General features: G+C 46.6%; 1 protein-coding gene across 1 annotated transcript in view; it reads left to right on the top strand.

Moving 5' to 3' along the window:
* GALNT17 (polypeptide N-acetylgalactosaminyltransferase 17) overlaps positions 1 to 16,598 on the top strand; it is a 505,081-nt gene that overhangs the window by 158,943 nt on the left and 329,540 nt on the right. The window contains exon 2 of the mRNA XM_008257969.3: positions 15,748 to 15,931. Within this exon, the coding sequence (XP_008256191.1) occupies positions 15,748 to 15,931 (184 nt within the window). The remainder of the gene's footprint in view (positions 1 to 15,747; positions 15,932 to 16,598) is intronic.

Below are 16,598 nucleotides of genomic sequence, written 5' to 3'. Positions count from 1 at the left end.
AAAATTCCCTCCCCATCCCCATGCCACCTTAATGACTTGCTTTATTTATTTTTGATCCACTTCCTTTCTCCTCTTTTATGTAAGTTTTCTTACCCTATGTTTTCTGAGTTAATTTTAAAACCTTTGTGTGCTCCAGAAAAAAAAATCCCATCTGGATTTATGTAAAATCCACACATGAAAAAGAAGAAGTCATACCTTTAGAAGGCTGCATCCTCCTATTGAAAATCGTATCTCTGTCTGCCAATTCATTTATGTCTGATGCGATTCCATTGCGTGAAATTTTCTAATCTTCTTATTGCTTCAAGTTATTTCTAGAGGTACTGCAATATTTGTTGCTTTTATAAATAGGTTGCTTTTAACATTCTGTAATCTAGTTGGTTATTGCCAGGGTACAAAACTATATAATACAGGGCCGATGCCGTGCCATAACGGGTAAAGCTGCCGCCTGCTGTGTCAGCATCCCATATGGGTGCCAGTTCGAGTCCCGGCTGCCCTACTTCTGATCCAGCTCTCTGCTATGGCCTTTGAAAGTAGTGGAAGATGGCCCAAGTCTTTGGGACCCTGCACCCAAGTGGCAGACCCAGAAGAAGCTCCGGCTCCTGGCTTCGGATTGGTGCAACTCTGGCCGGTGCGGCCAATTGGGATTTGAACCAGTGGTTGGAAGACCTCTCTCTCTCTCTCTCTCTGCCTCTGCCTCTCTGTAACTCTACCTTTCAAATAAATAAATAAATCTTAAAAAAAAATACAGCACGCGGTCTCTACTTGGTCCAGCGCAGGCACTGCACTGAGCAGTGGTTTCACCTACTGCCTCATTTCTGCAGTCACCCTGGAAACACTTCCTTTTGTGACACGGCTGTCTCTGTGGTCACCAGGGTCCTTTCACTGCCACACCAAATGGCCTTTGTTTTCAGGTTTGATTTCCCTGTGGCATTCATCAGTGTAGATTTTCCTCCTCCTCTTTTTCAAATTCAGTATTTATTTATTTATTTTGAAGGAAGAGTTACAGAGATAAAGGGAGATGGAGAGGGACAGAGGAGGGAGAGAGAGGATGGAGAGAGAGAGAAGGGGGAGAGATCTTCCATTGCTGGTTCATTCCTCTGCCAGGCCAAAGCCAGGAGCCAGGAGCTTTATCTGGGTCTCCCACATGGATGCAAGGGCCCAAGCACTTGGGCCATCTTCTGCTGCTTTCCCAGGTGCACTAGCAAGGAGCTGGATGGAAAGTGGAGCAGCCAGGACTTGAACCGGCGCCCATGCGGGATGCCAGCATTGCAGATGGCAGTTTAACCTGCTACATCACAACACAGGCCCCAGATTCTTTTCTTCTCAAGAATATAAATACAGGGTGGAGGGGGCAGGGTGGGGAGTTTCAACATGTTTAAAGAGAAATGGAATTTAAATATGTTTATTTTGATGCCAAAATTTCGAGATCTATACGTGGGTGGCAGGGACCCAAATACTCAAAGCCATCACCTACTTGCATCCAAGATGTGCATTAGCAGGAAGCTGGAATAGGGAACAGAGCCAAGACTCAAACCCACTCACTGCAATATGGGATGCAGGCATCCCAAGTCGCATCATAATTGCTGTGTTAAGCACACACCCCAGTACACTTATATTTTCATGCCATTTATCATGTCTTTGAAGTACCACGTATGAGAATATTTAGGCGATTTTTCTCATGGATATTTATTTTTCTTTCTTAAATCAACTCTTCATTTTATGGTAGATGGCTCCTAGTTGGAGCTGAAGGTCTAGTCTGTATCCATTAATATACTTGACAGTTTTTTTTTTTTTTTTTTTTTTTTGACAGGCAGAGTGGACAGTGAGAGAGACAGAGACAGAGAGAAAGGTCTTCCTTTGCCGTTGGTTCACCCTCCAATGGCCGCTGCGGCTTGCGCACCGCACTGATCCGAAGGCAGGAGCCAGGTGCTTCTCCTGGTCTCCCATGGGGTGCAGGGCCCAAACACTTGGGCCATCCTCCACTGCCTTCCCGGGCCACAGCAGAGAGCTGGCCTGGAAGAGGGGCAACCGGGACAGAATCCGGCGCCCCAACCGGGACTAGAACCTGGTGTGCCGGCGCCACAAGGCGGAGGATTAGCCTACTGAGCCGCGGCGCCGGCCATATACTTGACAGTTTTTAAGAATTTTTTTATGGCGAGCGTTGGTGGTGCAGTTAAGCTGCTGCTCGCAATGCTGGTATCCCATCTGGGAGTGCCAGCTGAATCCTGGCTGTTACTCTTCTGATCCAGCTTCCGCTAATATGTCTGGGAAGGCAGTGGAGATGACCCAAGTGCTTGGGTCCCTGTTGCCCTTGTGGGGGACCTGGATGGAATTCCGGGCTCCTGGCCTCTGCTTGGCCCAGCGCTGGCTGTTGTGGCCATTTGGAGAATGGATCGCTGAGTAGAAGATCTCTTTCTCTCTGTGTCTCTCCCTCTCTGCCTTTCAGTTAAATTAAATAAATCTTAAAGGAAACTTTTTTTTTTTTTTTGACAGGCAGAGTTAGACAGTGAGAGAGACAGAGAGAAAGGTCTTCCTTCCGTTGGTTCACCTGCCAAATGGTTGTCACAACCGGCGCGCTGCGCCAATCCGAAGCCAGGAGCGAGGTGCTTCCTCCTGGTCTCCCATGGGGTGCAGGGCCCAAGCACCTGGGCCATCCTCCACTGCCCTTGCAGGCCATAACAGAGAGCTGGCCTGGAAGAGGAGCAACCAGGACAGAATCCGGCGCCCCGACCGGGACTAGAACCTGGGGTACTGGCACCGCAGGCGGAGGATTAGCCCAGTGAGCCGCGGCGCCGGCAAAGTGACAACTTTCTATGTGTTGGGCACTGGGGGTGGCCCCTTCCCTGAGTCCATGGAGAGAACCTAGATATGGAAGGGGTCTTCCGGTGGTACTAAGCAGGATGCTATATCTGAGAATCCTGGCAGCCAACAGCCCACTCAAAAGAGTTACTGAAGAGAGGTTGACAACATACTGATAAAGGTTTGGGCAGAGTTAAGGGAAACCAACAAGGAATGACAGTGGATGGCAGTTTAATCTAGGGATAGCAACAGAGGAGGAAGCAGTGGCTACCCCAAGGCCTCTCCCCTAAGGGAGAAGAGGAAGGAGTGGTTACTGGGATGCAGTGATAGCTTTTTTTTTTTTTTAAGATTTATTTATGTAAAAGAGTTACACAGAGAGAGAAGGAAAGGCAGAGAGAGAGAGAGAGAGAGAGAGAGAGAGAGAATGCTTCCATTTTCTTATACACTCCCCAGATGGCTGCAACAGCTGGAGCTGAGCTAATCTGAAGCCAGGAGCCAGGAGCTTCTTCTGGTTCTCCCATATGGGTGCAGGGGCCCAAGCACTTGGGCAGGCCACAGTAGAGAGAGCTGGATGGGAAGTGGAGCAGCCAGGACTCGAACCGGCGCCCATATGGGATGCTGGCACTGCAGGCAGCGGCTTTACCCGATACGCCACTGCGCTGGCTCCATTGCAGCAATAGCTTTGACACTAGGGGAGGGATGCCTCTGCCAAACCACAGCCCCGTGGTGAGGAGGTTGGGAGGAGGATGGGTTCCCTTGTTCTTTCCATCTCTCACCTTCCTTGTGTGTCTGCCATTGGTTGAACCCATTACAAAGCCAGAGAACAGAGCTTTGAAGCTGTGCGTGGGGACATCTCTCATGGGGCAGGCAGCTAAGAGCAAAAGGAGAGAGAGGAACATGCACAGGTGACATTGGGTGTTTGACCTCAATCTGCTGTTCTTCCCTTGACCTTGAACTTCTTGCCCAACAGTGCCACTTAGATCTACTGTCCACAGCTAAAATAGTAGGAGGCAGTGCCTCGTCGTCCCGGGCCTGGTGCCAAGCAGCCTTCTCATTCTCTTCTCTTCTCACCATTTGCTGATTCAGCAAGGGCTCTTCAATGTTCATGGACAAAAGAATTAAAAGATAATTTATTACAGTGCGAAACATTTTTGAAATCCATGCATATAAGGAATTTTCCAAATGTTCATGAAAAATATATGTTGTAAAAAAAGCTTCATGGATTTCAAGATTTTTGCATCATAATTATCATTATTTTTGCATCATAATTATCATTTAATTCCATTTTTCCATGAACTTTTATTTTTAGATTTATTTAATTATTTGAAAGGTAGAGTTACAGAGAGACAGAGGCAGAGAGAGAGAGAGAGAGAGCGCGCTTCCATTCCCTGGTTCACTCCCCAAATGGTTGCAATGGCCAGAGCTGCGCCGATCTGAAGCCAGGAGCCAGGCACTTCTTCTGGGACTCCCACGTGGGTGCAGGGGCCCAAGGACTTGCACCATCTTCTACTGCTTTCCCAGGCCATAGCAGAGAGAAGGATCAGAAGTGGAGCAGCCGGGACTTGAACCAGGGCCCACAAAGGATGCCAGCACTGCAGGCCACAGCTTAACCCGCTGTGCCTTGGTGCCAGCCCCTTCATGGACTTATTGAAGTTCCCTTGCACTTACCTATGTCTTTGTGGCTTCCATGCCTGCAAGTTCATATCAGAGGCTGCATCTGCAAATAAATAAAAAAGATTTATTTATTTGAAAGACACACACACACACACACACACACACACAATGGGGTGGGAGAGAGAGAGAGAGAGAGAGAGAGAGAGAGAGAGAGAGAATGTCTTCCATTTCCATTTGCAGATTCATTCCCTGTATGACTGGAACAGCTGACACTGGCCCAGGCCAATGCCAGGGACCAGGAACTCCATCCAGGTGTCCCATGTAGATGGCAGGTGCCCTGGTACTCTCGGGCCATCTTCTGGTGCCTTCCCAGACACATGAGCAGGGAGCTGGAACAAAGCAGAGCAACCAGGACTCAAAACCCTCATTCTTATATGGGGTGCTGGCATTGCAAGCAGTGGCTTAACGTGCTGTGGTACCCTACTGCTGACCCCAGCTGGGCACTCAGAAAAATTTTTTCCTGAGTGTGTGAAGCCATCCCAACTTGCTCTAGTGGCAACTGTCCCTGGCTAAGACCAACTTAGCTTTGTTGTTGGACTTGATCTCATTTATCTTTGCCAGCTGTTTCGAGGATCTGCTAAGAAAGCACATTAAAATACCAGAGAAAATTTTTGCTGCTTTGTTGAACCTTTCTGGCAGATTAAATTGGGGGGAAAATGGGAGCGCCTGGACCACAGAATATATAATTCATAGTTGTCACGTTGCGCTGTGCGGAATGATCTTTCGAAGCTGTTAAGTGGGTGCCTTTCTTAACGGAAGAAGTAACACCACAGGCAGAGAAAAACAGTCTTGTTGGCAGTCATCATTGCCCATGTGTCTTTGGGAGGATTAACACGCAATCCTGGTCTTAATTTCTGTGCAGTTTTTTACTGAAGTGTCCTCTGCCTGTCTTGTAAAGACTGCTGGGCACACATAGCTGAAATGAGCTCTGGGCTGGCATTTAATGGTTGGGGATTGGATGCTGTCTGTTTAGCTGGGACGAAAGTAACATTGTATCATCCAGCGAGGAAACCAAAGCACACTGAGGATGATGGAGGAAGATTCGGGTGTTTTACATGGAAGGTCACTTCCTCCCTGTTCAGCAGAGACTCCATTCCTCTATTTTCAGGTTCCTGATAACAGAAGACCACAGACCGCATGAGCCATGAGGAGAAGGGGTTTACTTTGGCTCATGGTTCTGGGTCAAGGTCAAGGTCAGGATGACCTTCAGGCTGGAAGTCCCAAGGCAGTGTGGAGCATCATGTGGCAGATAGAAGCGTGAACAAGAGACCCAGCCAGACGGGATCCACCTGATTCCTATCAGATGCACTCCTGTCAGATCCACTCCTGAGATAATCCTTTGACCCACTAATCCACTGATCACATGAACAGATTGATTCCCTCATGAAACCAGCATCCTAATAACCTCTTAAAGGTCTCACCTGTTCCCACCTCTTAATAGTAATGGGGATTAAATGTTGACATCGGTTTTAAGGAGACACACACCACAGTCACCATCACAGCTGGGATCTGTGCTGGGGAGAAGCCTGTAGCAGCGGATTGTAGCTTGGAAGAAATCAGCAAACAGTGGGGAAAGGAGAGGGAAAATTCAGGACACACAAAACAAGGAGGAAAAATATCGCTAGCCACTTCTGTCGCTTTAAAGGTATGCAGTGTTGGATTATATGAGGAACTTTATAAAAAGATCATAGAGAAATGAAATGAAAAGGTAGGCTGAAACCCATGCATAAGTTTTCTAATATGTAATTTCCATGGACTTTCGAAGCCCTTTATGTAATAAATTTCAAACTTTTTTGCACTGAAATAAACATCCTTTAACTCAACTGTCTTATTTTCATTTTATTTGAGGGGCAGAGAGAGATGGACTTTCCATGAACTTTTTTTTTTTTAAGATTTTTTATTTATTTATTTGACAGGTAGAGTTACAGACAGTGAGAGAGAGAGAGACAGAGAGAAAGGTCTTCCATCCGATGGTTCACCCTCCACATGGCTGCAAAAGCCAGAGCTGTGCCGATCTGAAGCCAGGAGCCAGGTGCCTCTTCCTGGTCTCCCATGCGGGTGCAGGGGCCCAAGCACTTGGGCCATCCTCCACTGCCCTCCTGGGCCACAGCAGAGAGCTGGACTGGAAGAGGAGCAACCGGATTAGAACTGGCGCCCGTATGGGATGCCGGTGCTGCAGGCGGAGGCTTAACCTAGTGAGCCATGGCGCCGGCCCTCCATGAACTTTTTGAGGCACCTACTTATCTCACATGTATGTGAGATTTGAATTACATAATGATGTTTTATCTGCCTCTTAGACTCGCACTCGATGTCTTTGAGGCACTTTGTGGCTTCTTTTCCAGTTACATTCCATTCAACTTTTTTTTTTTTTAAAGATTTTATTTATTTCTTTGACAGGTAGAGTTACAGACAGTGAAAGACAGAGAGAAAGGTCTTCCTGCTGTTGGTTCACCCCCCAAATGGCTGCTACGGCTGGTGCGCTGCACCGATCTGAAGCCAGGAGCCAGGTGCTTCCTCCTGGTCTCCCATGCGGGTGCAGGGCCCAAGCACCTGAGCCACCCTCCACTGCCCTCCTGGGCCACAGCAGAGAGCTGGACTGGAAGAGGGGCAACCGGGCGCCCACTTGGGATGCCAGCGCCGCAGGCGGAGGATTAACCCAGTGCACCACAGCGCCGGCCCCTCATTCAACTTTTTAAACACTGCCCTCCTTCTCAGTTTTACCACACACACGTTCATATTTCTCAACTATGCTATTTGGAACTTGATGTGATTGCAGCTTCATGTAATTATGATCACCGTTTGCTTTCCATCAAGTCTGTGAGATTCATCTGTTTGATTCATATATCTGCAGTCTGTTGGCTTTCACTGCTTTATGAGTATACGGTGATGTGGAATGATTCTTTTTCATGGTGTCAGTGCTGGGTGCTGCTTTTCTTCCAAACTCCTTGGATCAAGTGATTTAAAACATAGAGTGGGGCTGAGCTGGGTGCTAGGTGCAGCGTTTAAGTCACCACTTGGGATGTCTGCATTCCAAGTTCCTCATTTGAGTACTGGCTCTGATTCCAGCTCCAGCTTCCTGCTAATGCACACCTGTGGAGGCAGCAAGTGTGGCCCAAGTGCATGGGTCACTGTCTCCTCTGTGGGAGGCCCAGATAGAGTTCAAGGCTCCTGGCTTCTTGCCCAACCCTGTCCTGGCTGTTTTGGGCATTTGGGGAGTGAACCAGTGGATAGAAAATCTCTCTCAGTCTATCTTGCTATCTGTCTGTCTCTCTTTTTATTTCTTTTTTTTTTTTTTTTTTAAGATTTAGTTATTTATTTCACAGTCAGAGTTGTAGAGAGAGAGAGGGAGAGATAGACAGAAGGGTCTTCTATCTGCTGGTTCACTCTCCAAATAGCCACAATGCTGGGGCTGAGCCAATCCGAAGCCAGGAGTCAGGAGCTTCTTTTGGGCCTCCCAAGCAGGTGCAGAAGCCCAAGCACTTGGGCCATCCTGCACTGCTTTTCCAGGCCATAAGTAGAGAGGTGAATTGAAAGAAGAGCAGCTGGGACTCAAACCGGTGCCCATATGGAATGCTGGCACTGCAGGTAAAGGCTTAGCCCACTACACCATAGCACAAGCCCTCTCTATTTGTCTTTCAAATTCTGTCTCCTTCAGTTTTGGATAGTCAGATAATCACTTCTTCGGTGCCTCCATTTCTTCATCTCTAAAGCCATTATGGTAATATCTACCTTGCCTGTCTAATAGAAAAATGGATACTAATCCTTTTTAAGGAATTTAAACCCTAATTAATGATTGTCAGTGGGTAGAGAAAGAGAGTGGACCAATAGACTTATGAGACACAGGAAGCTTAATCACTTGATTCTTACTAAGATGTTTCTCCATTATTTCAGTGGCAGCTCCTTGAAGATTCAAATGTAGATTGAGTGAGAGAGCATGGGTAAAGAACAGAGATGTAAGTCTCGAAGCATGCAAATCCTACTCTAGATACAGCAGTAGTACTGTCAACCCTCCATACTCTGCATTTGTGAACTTAACCAACCATGGATCAGACTCTTGGCTTTGGTCTGGACCAATCCAGGCTGTTGTGGCCATTTGGGGTATGAAATAGCAGATGGAAGATATCTCTCTGTCTCTGTCTCTATGTGTGTGTGTGTGTGTCTGTGTGTCACTCTGCCTTTCAAATAAATAAATCTTTAAAAACGCACAAATAAAAACAATATAGTGCAAATGCTATTTCCGCATCATTTACATTTTATTCGATACACACTGATGATTAAATCGTCATGTTCCCAAATCTGTATATATTAATGCATGAAGTTGTAGTGCTTTAACAAAATTAAGAAAAGGAAAGTATGCTATTTGCAAATAGACCGTACTGTATTAGGAAGTGGGGCATCCCAGCATTTTGACGTCTCCAAATATTTTGGATAGTCAGATAATTACTTCTTCGGTGCCTCCATTTCTTCATCTCTAAAGCCATTATGGTAATATCTACCCTGCCTGTCTCATACAAAAGTGGATACAAATCCTTTTTAAGGAATTTAAAGCCTAAACAATGATTGTCAGTGGGTGGAGAAAGAGAGTGGACCAATAGGCGTATGAGACACAGGAAGTGCCTTAAATATTTCCCCAACCTCTCCTCTCCTTTTGACCACTGGGACCCCTGCCCTAAAATGAGGCCCTCCCATCTCTTGCATGGGCTTCTGCAAGAACCCCAGAGCTGGCCTCATCCACTGTCCCCAGGCCCAGGGTTTATCCTTTCTCCTTCATGTCTTTGTGTACTCCCAACAGATTCTAGGTCTTCTTTCACCAGCAACAGAATATTTTAAAAAGTTTCTTTCTCTATTAAAAATATTAAAAATTATATGTTGGGATTGTGTTGCTTGGATTTTTTTTTTTTTTTTGACAGGCAGAGTGGACAGTGAGAGAGAGAGACAGAGAGAAAGGTCTTCCTTTTGCCGTTGGTTCACCCTCCAATGGCCACTGCGGCCGGCGTACCATGCTGATCCAAAGCCGGTGTCCCATGCGGGTGCAGGGCCCAAGAACCTGGGTCATCCTCCACTGCACTTCCGGGCCACAGCAGAGAGCTGGCCTGGAAGAGGGGCAACCGGGACAGAATCCGGTGCCCCAACCGGGACTAGAACCTGGTGTGCCGGCGCTGCAGGTGAGGATTAGCCCATTGAGCCGCGGCGCCGGCCAGTGTTGCTAGGATTTTATAAGTACAAATATTTCCCATTGAGGTTTTGTGAACTGTTGGCATTGCACTACTGGTCAAATAGGTAAGTCCTCCCTGGAGAGATAAGGACACCTCTCTCTCTCACTCTCTCTCTCCCTCCCTACCTCCAAGCTTGCTGTTTGATTTTTAGTTTCTCTCTCTCTTTTTAAAGTTTTTTTTTTATTTTACTTGAAAGGCAGAGTTACAGAAAGGGAGAGGCAGAAGCAGAGGGAGAGAGAGATCATTCATCCTCTGGTTCACTCCCCAAGTAGCCACGATGGCTGGAGCTGGGTCAGTCCAAAGCCAGGAGCCAGGAGCTTCTCCCAGGTCTCCCACATGGCCTGGGAAAAGCAGGGAAAGATGACCCAAGTGTTTGGTCCCCTGCCATCCACGTAGGGGAGCCAGATGAAGCATCTGGCTCCTGGATCCTAGATCTGGGCTTTGGACTGGCCCAGCCCAGGCTGCTGTGGACATCTGGGGAATGAATCAGTGGATGAAACACGGTATTCAAAGGTATGCAGATACACGGATATGCCTTTGTGTGTCATCCAGCTTAGTATGTGACTCCTTATAAACCTTAGGTCTCCCCAGCCTCTCTCTCCTAGAAGTGCACTGTGGCGTATCCAGTCATTTTGCATTTTTATAATAAGCAACATGTAGCTACTCTGTCCCAGTCCAAATTGAGCTTTCCTAGGATCTACGTCCAATTATACTTACAATGTATTTGGTTTTATATCTAATATCCTATTTGTGTTTGTTCTTATTTACCATGACAATTTCCACTCCCAACCCATTCCTGCCTAAGATCTAATTGATTGGATTTTAATTATTTCCTCTAGTCCCTCTAATGGTTTGGAATTTATCATCTAACTTATTTAATATTGTTAGTTATCAATAAATTTCAATATGCACATTTAACAAAATCTCCATTTAAAGAATATCTGTATTCCATCCGAATGAGACTGCCTTAACCCTAATCAGTCTCATGCCATCTTATTTGCCGTTGTTTAGAGCATTAGTTTTGCTTGATTTTATGTGCCTATAGATTAATTGTAGTTACCAGTTATTTTGCATACGATGCTTGTTTATACATACGGGCACTTTTAAACATTGTTGTTTGGATTTCACTCTTCTGGCTTTGGATTCATTTGTGCAGAAATATCTTTTTTGTCATTTTTCTTTTATAATCTTACATCAATTTTGCTAACAAAATCATCCATGGTTGTAGGATTGCAGTGCAGCATTTAAATACGTGGCTGCAAGGTGCATGATCAAATCAGGGAGATTGCCATCTCTCCCTCTTCGACATCACTCTATGATAGAAATCTTGGCGCTCCTTTTCTCTATTGCTCATGAAATATATTAGATTCCCATGAACTCTCGTCACCCCTCTGTGCTGGAGCAATTAGGAACTTAGTTCTTCTACTTAGTTTTCATTTGCTATCTATTATCCAGCCTCATTCCCTCTGCCCCACCCGGTCTCAAGGAATTGCTATTCTGTGTTCAGGTTGGCTTCTTCTGCAGCTTCCACACAGGCGGGAGAACAGGTGGTGTTTGTCTTTCTGGGTCTGGCTTACGGAAAAAGTCTTTCACAGTAACACCTTCCATGACTAGTAAATTTCTTCTCTTTCTAAAGTTTTGTTTTCCATCTGAAATATTCTTTATCGCTCCTTTACTTTTGAATGCCTGGCCAGCCGACCGGAGAGAATCACAGCTATTTTGCCATTTGCCTGGGCTTTTATTGTTGAGGTTAGGAATCTGTTGTGAGAGTGTTCGTCTTTGTTTTGTGCTATATCTTATCTCCGTGGTTGCTTTTTTAACTTCTCCCATTCCTCTTCACCATTCTGTCCTTTAACCACCATGGGAGTTAAGGAATTATTTTTGTTTGTCATGGATATTTGCATGTGTGAATTTGAGAGTTCACATCTTTTATCCTCAACAGTATTAGCCATTCCGTTTCTGAATATTGTATCTCCTGGATTCTGCTGATTTTCTTCTGCACTGCTTCTCCACATTTCATGTTTTTAATTGATTTCCCCTTTTAACCACAAACTTTTTCATAGATGCCTTCCAATTTCTACCTCTCTGTTCACCTAGATTGAGCTTTCTCCTTGTTAAATCTTTCATGTAATGGCCAAAGTGTTCTGGATGTTTTCTGTCTGTTACTGGTCTCTGAATATGCTTTAACTCCCTAGTGTCTTGCTGTAGTTTGGAACTTTGGTCCTTTAGTGTCAATGCTATAGGTATGGTGTAGCCTTTTCACATTGTTTTATGATGCAAAGTTGCTGTACTCCTAACAGTCCTGTTGGTGAGGTCAGCTGATTTGCAGATGTGGGTGATGACATGTGTTCTGGAGTTTTGACAGCAAACACATGAGCAGAGAATCCTGTGTGGCCTGGGTGGGGAGTGTGTTCACAATGGCTCTGTTTGCTCCTGCAGGTGCCCCAGAAGTATCTGGATTCCTTGTTCTGTTATTTTCCACAGTGCTCTGCAGAGGCACATTCACTCTTTTTTTAAAAAGATTTATTTATTTATTTGAAAGGCAGAGTTACAGAGAGGCAGAGGCGGAGAGAGAGAGAGAAAGAAAGAGAGAGAGGTCTTCCATCCGCTGGTTCAGTCTCCAGATGACCACAACAGCTGAAACTGTGCCGATCCAGAGCCAGGAGCTTCTTCCAGGTCTCCTACACGGGTGCAGGGGCTTGGGTCATCTTCTACTGCTTTCCCAGGCCATAGCAGAGAGCTGGATCGGAAGTGGAGTAGCTGGGTCTCGAACCAGCGCCTATATGGGATGCTGTCACTTCAGGTCAGGGCATTAACCCACTGCGCCATAGTGCCGGCCCCAACATTCACTCTTAAAAGGGCAAAACTCTGAGCTCTGGGCATAGTATAAATTTAGACCCCAAACCCATGTGTAAGCTCCGGTTCTGGGCTATGATTTTTTTTTTCTCTCCCTTTCTGGGCCCATTCGGAGGCTCTGTCCTTGATTGTCTCATTGTGCTGGTCTTTGGATTCCAGGAAGAGAATACGACCCGTCTTTCGAGGCTTAGTCTTTCAGGGACCACATCCCTGCAGGTATTTGCATTCCCATTCTGCTTCTCCAGGGAACCTGGACTCCCGTTTCCTGGGTGTGTGCTGGAGCTCTAACCCTGTAGTCTGGCACGGGTCAGCCACCCTCCTTCACGCTGTCTTAGCAGACACGGTCTCAGTTCTGATTTTGACTTACCCCTTTCTTTCCTGCAAGCTCAGCGAAGTGCCTGAAAATCATTTTATTGTATTTCTGCCTTTTACTGGAAAGTGGTCATGATGTTTAATCCTCTGTCTTGCTGGAAATAGAACTGCCTCTTACGGGAGGTTTTTCTTTTTTCAACTTGATTGATATATTTATTACTTATTTAAATAGATCCTCATCGATTTAGAAGTGTACAGCTTACTGGGTTATAGTGTATTCACGAACTGGTGTAATTATCATTAGAACCTAACCTCCGTAACACTTCCATCTCACCACAAAAAAACCCTGGACATGTTAGCCATCACTCTCCACTTCCTCCTTGTGTTCCCCTAAGCCCTAAGCAGCCCCTCATCCCTTACCTGGGTCTGTGCAACTGTCCAGTTTGTATATTTCATGGGACTAGAATCATGCACCATGTGGTCTTTTGTGAACAGCTTTGTTTACTCAACAGTGCTTTCCAGCTCAGCCATGCTGTCACATCCACCATGACTTCATTGTCTTTTGTTGCCAGTGCATGCGTGTCTCTCAATGTTGTTTACCCATCCCTCCGTCCATCTGTCAATGGACGTTTTGCTGATATGAATCCATGCTGCTGTGAGTGTGTATGAGTGTTGGGTGGACATATGATTTCACGTCACCTGGTTATACACCCCAGAAGGCACTTGTGGAGTCTTATGGTAACTAGTTTTCGGCATTTTGAAGAACTGGCACTCTTTTTCCAAATGACCGGCGCATTTGACATGCCCACTGGTAATATATTTATCACGAGTGATCTTCAAGCCTAGAGTTCTCGTGGATCTCTGAACATGGTACAAGTGATACTGTTGGGAGGGTTTCTTACACGTTGATGTAGAAGGAGAGACGGAAGACAAGGAAGCAGGAAGCATTGGAGAATTCTCTCAGTTGGTGGAGTCTCTGTTGAGAAGAGGTTAGGTGTCCAGAAGCATATATGAGACAGTGGACTTGATGCTCAGGCAGAAAACTGACGAGCATCTGAGACTGACTCTGGCCTGCTAGCCGCATCTTTCCTTTGCTCTTTTTGTTCTTAAAGATTTTATTTACTTATTTGAGAGGTAGAGTCACAGACACAGAGAGAAAGGTCTTCCATCCGCTGGTTCACTCCCCAAATGGCTGCAACAGCCAGAGCTGCACCGATCTGAAGCCAGGAGCCAGGAGCTTCTTCTGGGTCTCCCACATGGGTGCAGGGGCCCAAGCACTTGAGCCATCTTCCACTGCTTTCCCAGGCCACAGCAGAGAGCTGGATCAGAAGAGGAGCAACCGGGACTTGAACCGGTGCCCATCTGGATGCCTGCGCCACAGGCAGAGGCTCAGCCCACTGTGCCCCCGTGCTGGGCCTTTCTGTTGCTCTTTTTGACAGGCAGAGTGGACAGTGAGAGAGAGAGAGAGACAGAGAGAAAGGTCTTCCTTTGCCATTGGTTCACCCTCCAATGGCCGCCGCGGCTGGCGCGCTGTGGCCAGCGCACCGCACTGATCCGATAGCAGGAGCCAGGTGCTTATCCTGGTCTCCCATGGGGTGCAGAGCCCAAGTGCTTGGGCCATCCTCCACTGCACTCCCTGGCCACAGCAGAGAGCTGGCCTGGAAGAGGGGCAACCGGGACAGAATCCGGTGCCCCGACCGGGACTAGAACCCGGTGTGCCGGCGCCACAAGGCAGAGGATTAGCCTAGTGAGCCGCGGTGCCAGCCTTGCTCTTGATAGCACAAAGCGCTTTTCTGTTTTCAGAGCAGTAGGGAGGGGAATGCCGGCCTTGCCTTGTGTGTGATGGAGAAGCAGCCTCTTGACCTTTCACTGGCTTAGGGATGTTTTCCTGGAAGTCTTTGTTCCCCGTGGGCTCCATTGGCTGCCACCATGAAAACCAAGGGAGCTGTTGACTGCTCCGGTCCATGTTTCTTCTCTCGGGGGTGGCAGCAAAATGCTGGGTGTTGGATACACAGCCTGCAAACGGATCAGGTGCTGTGTATGCACGTGTGCATGCCTATGTGTGCACATGGGCACACACATGTGTGCACCGAGTTGCTGGAACATTCAAACATGCAAAAGGCAAGGAGAGTCTTGGCAGCCGAAGTTTCGGAAGCTAAGTAGTAAACTGGCTCTCCAGTACCTCCAGGGTTTAAAAATTGCCCAGCACGCTGTTTATCGTGTGATGGAACAATAGGCTTAAAGCTGCCACCACCCTGGGAACTCTAAATTGCTCAGTGAGGCTTGTGCCAGAGGCCTCCCACTCACCTCGGCATGGTTAACACCCTTCTGGGGTTTGTTCGTGATTTATTCGCAACCGTTTTGTATTTCCTTTTGCCATTTTGATGAAATTCAAATTACAGCCATTAGCTGAAGGGCTGTGTCAGACCATCCCATGCTTTAAACTCAGGATAAAATCAGCTCAGATCAAACAAAGACTCCCACACTGTGGCAGTGACCTGGCCCTTTGGTATCCCAGTCCTGCAACCTGGTAGGTTCTCCCGGAAGATATTAACCATATGGGATGCCGACACTGCAGGTGGCGGCTTTACCCCGCTATGCCACAGTGCCAGCCCCTTGTAGACTCCTGTTTTAGAATCTAGAGCCCCCAAAGAAAGGGCAGGCTCCTGGTTCATAAGCAGACTTGAGCCCCAGAACTCACTGCTGCCAGGACCTGCTGCCCCTTAGATGCATTTATGGGGTGCAGGGCTGGGACCGATGCCTGGAGAGCATGGTTGTTTTCTTTGCGAGGTCGTGGGACGATTTCCGTTGTTGCTATCTGAGTATGAAGGACACATCCTGATCATGGTGATGTTTCCAACCTTTCTTTTTCTTCCCCTTCTTTTTCCAGGCTTATCCAAATCCCTCGGGCTCATTGAAGGCTACGGTGGGCGGGGCAAAGGGGGCTTACCTGCCACCCTTTCCCCAGCTGAAGAGGAGAAAGCCAGGGGACCCCATGAGAAGTATGGCTACAACTCCTACCTCAGTGAAAAGATTTCACTGGATCGTTCCATACCGGATTATCGTCCCACCAAGTGAGTCCTGTCTCCGGGGTTTGCAGGGATTGGCTGGGGTGTGTGGGTGGGTACACGCTCATGTCTGTGGCATTTCTTCGTGGCCTTTGCAACCAGCAGGGGGGTTTAATATCAGCGTCCACCACAGTTGACGAACTGTGGACTGTGGTTGTTTGGGAAATATTAGCTAAACAGAAACGTGAAATCCCCATTAAAAGTGATCTAGAAACATAAACAAAGGTCTTTAATACAAAAATGTTTACATGATACAAAAATGTTTACACTATATCATTACCAATCAACAGTGATGGTTAAGGCCTTTGTATATTTTTTGAGTCTATTTTGTATATTTTTTAGTCTATTTTTCTATCCAGATTATGAACGTAAGATATTGTTTTCATATTTTTTCACTTAATGTTATATTGTTATGAGCATTTTTGATGTCATTAATTCCAATATGTCTTCCATTATTAAAAATGTAGGTTATTATTAGTTTTGTATTGCATACAGCATCCTGATAAATATTCCCTGTGCATCGATTCGTCTTGACATCACAGTGTAGGAAGATGGGGTAAATGTTAAAGTTTCTTGGAAATGCAAGTAAAAGATAAGTTTATTTGGTATAAAAATATTGAAATCCTAGGCTGGTGCTGTGGCACACCTGGTTAAGCCACTTCTGCCTATAGTG

This window comes from Oryctolagus cuniculus, chromosome 19, assembly GCF_964237555.1.
Source record: "Oryctolagus cuniculus chromosome 19, mOryCun1.1, whole genome shotgun sequence".
NCBI classification, from domain to species: domain Eukaryota; kingdom Metazoa; phylum Chordata; class Mammalia; order Lagomorpha; family Leporidae; genus Oryctolagus; species Oryctolagus cuniculus.
Note: the sequence above shows the minus strand (reverse complement) of the source record. Positions and strands in the feature narration are given on the sequence as shown.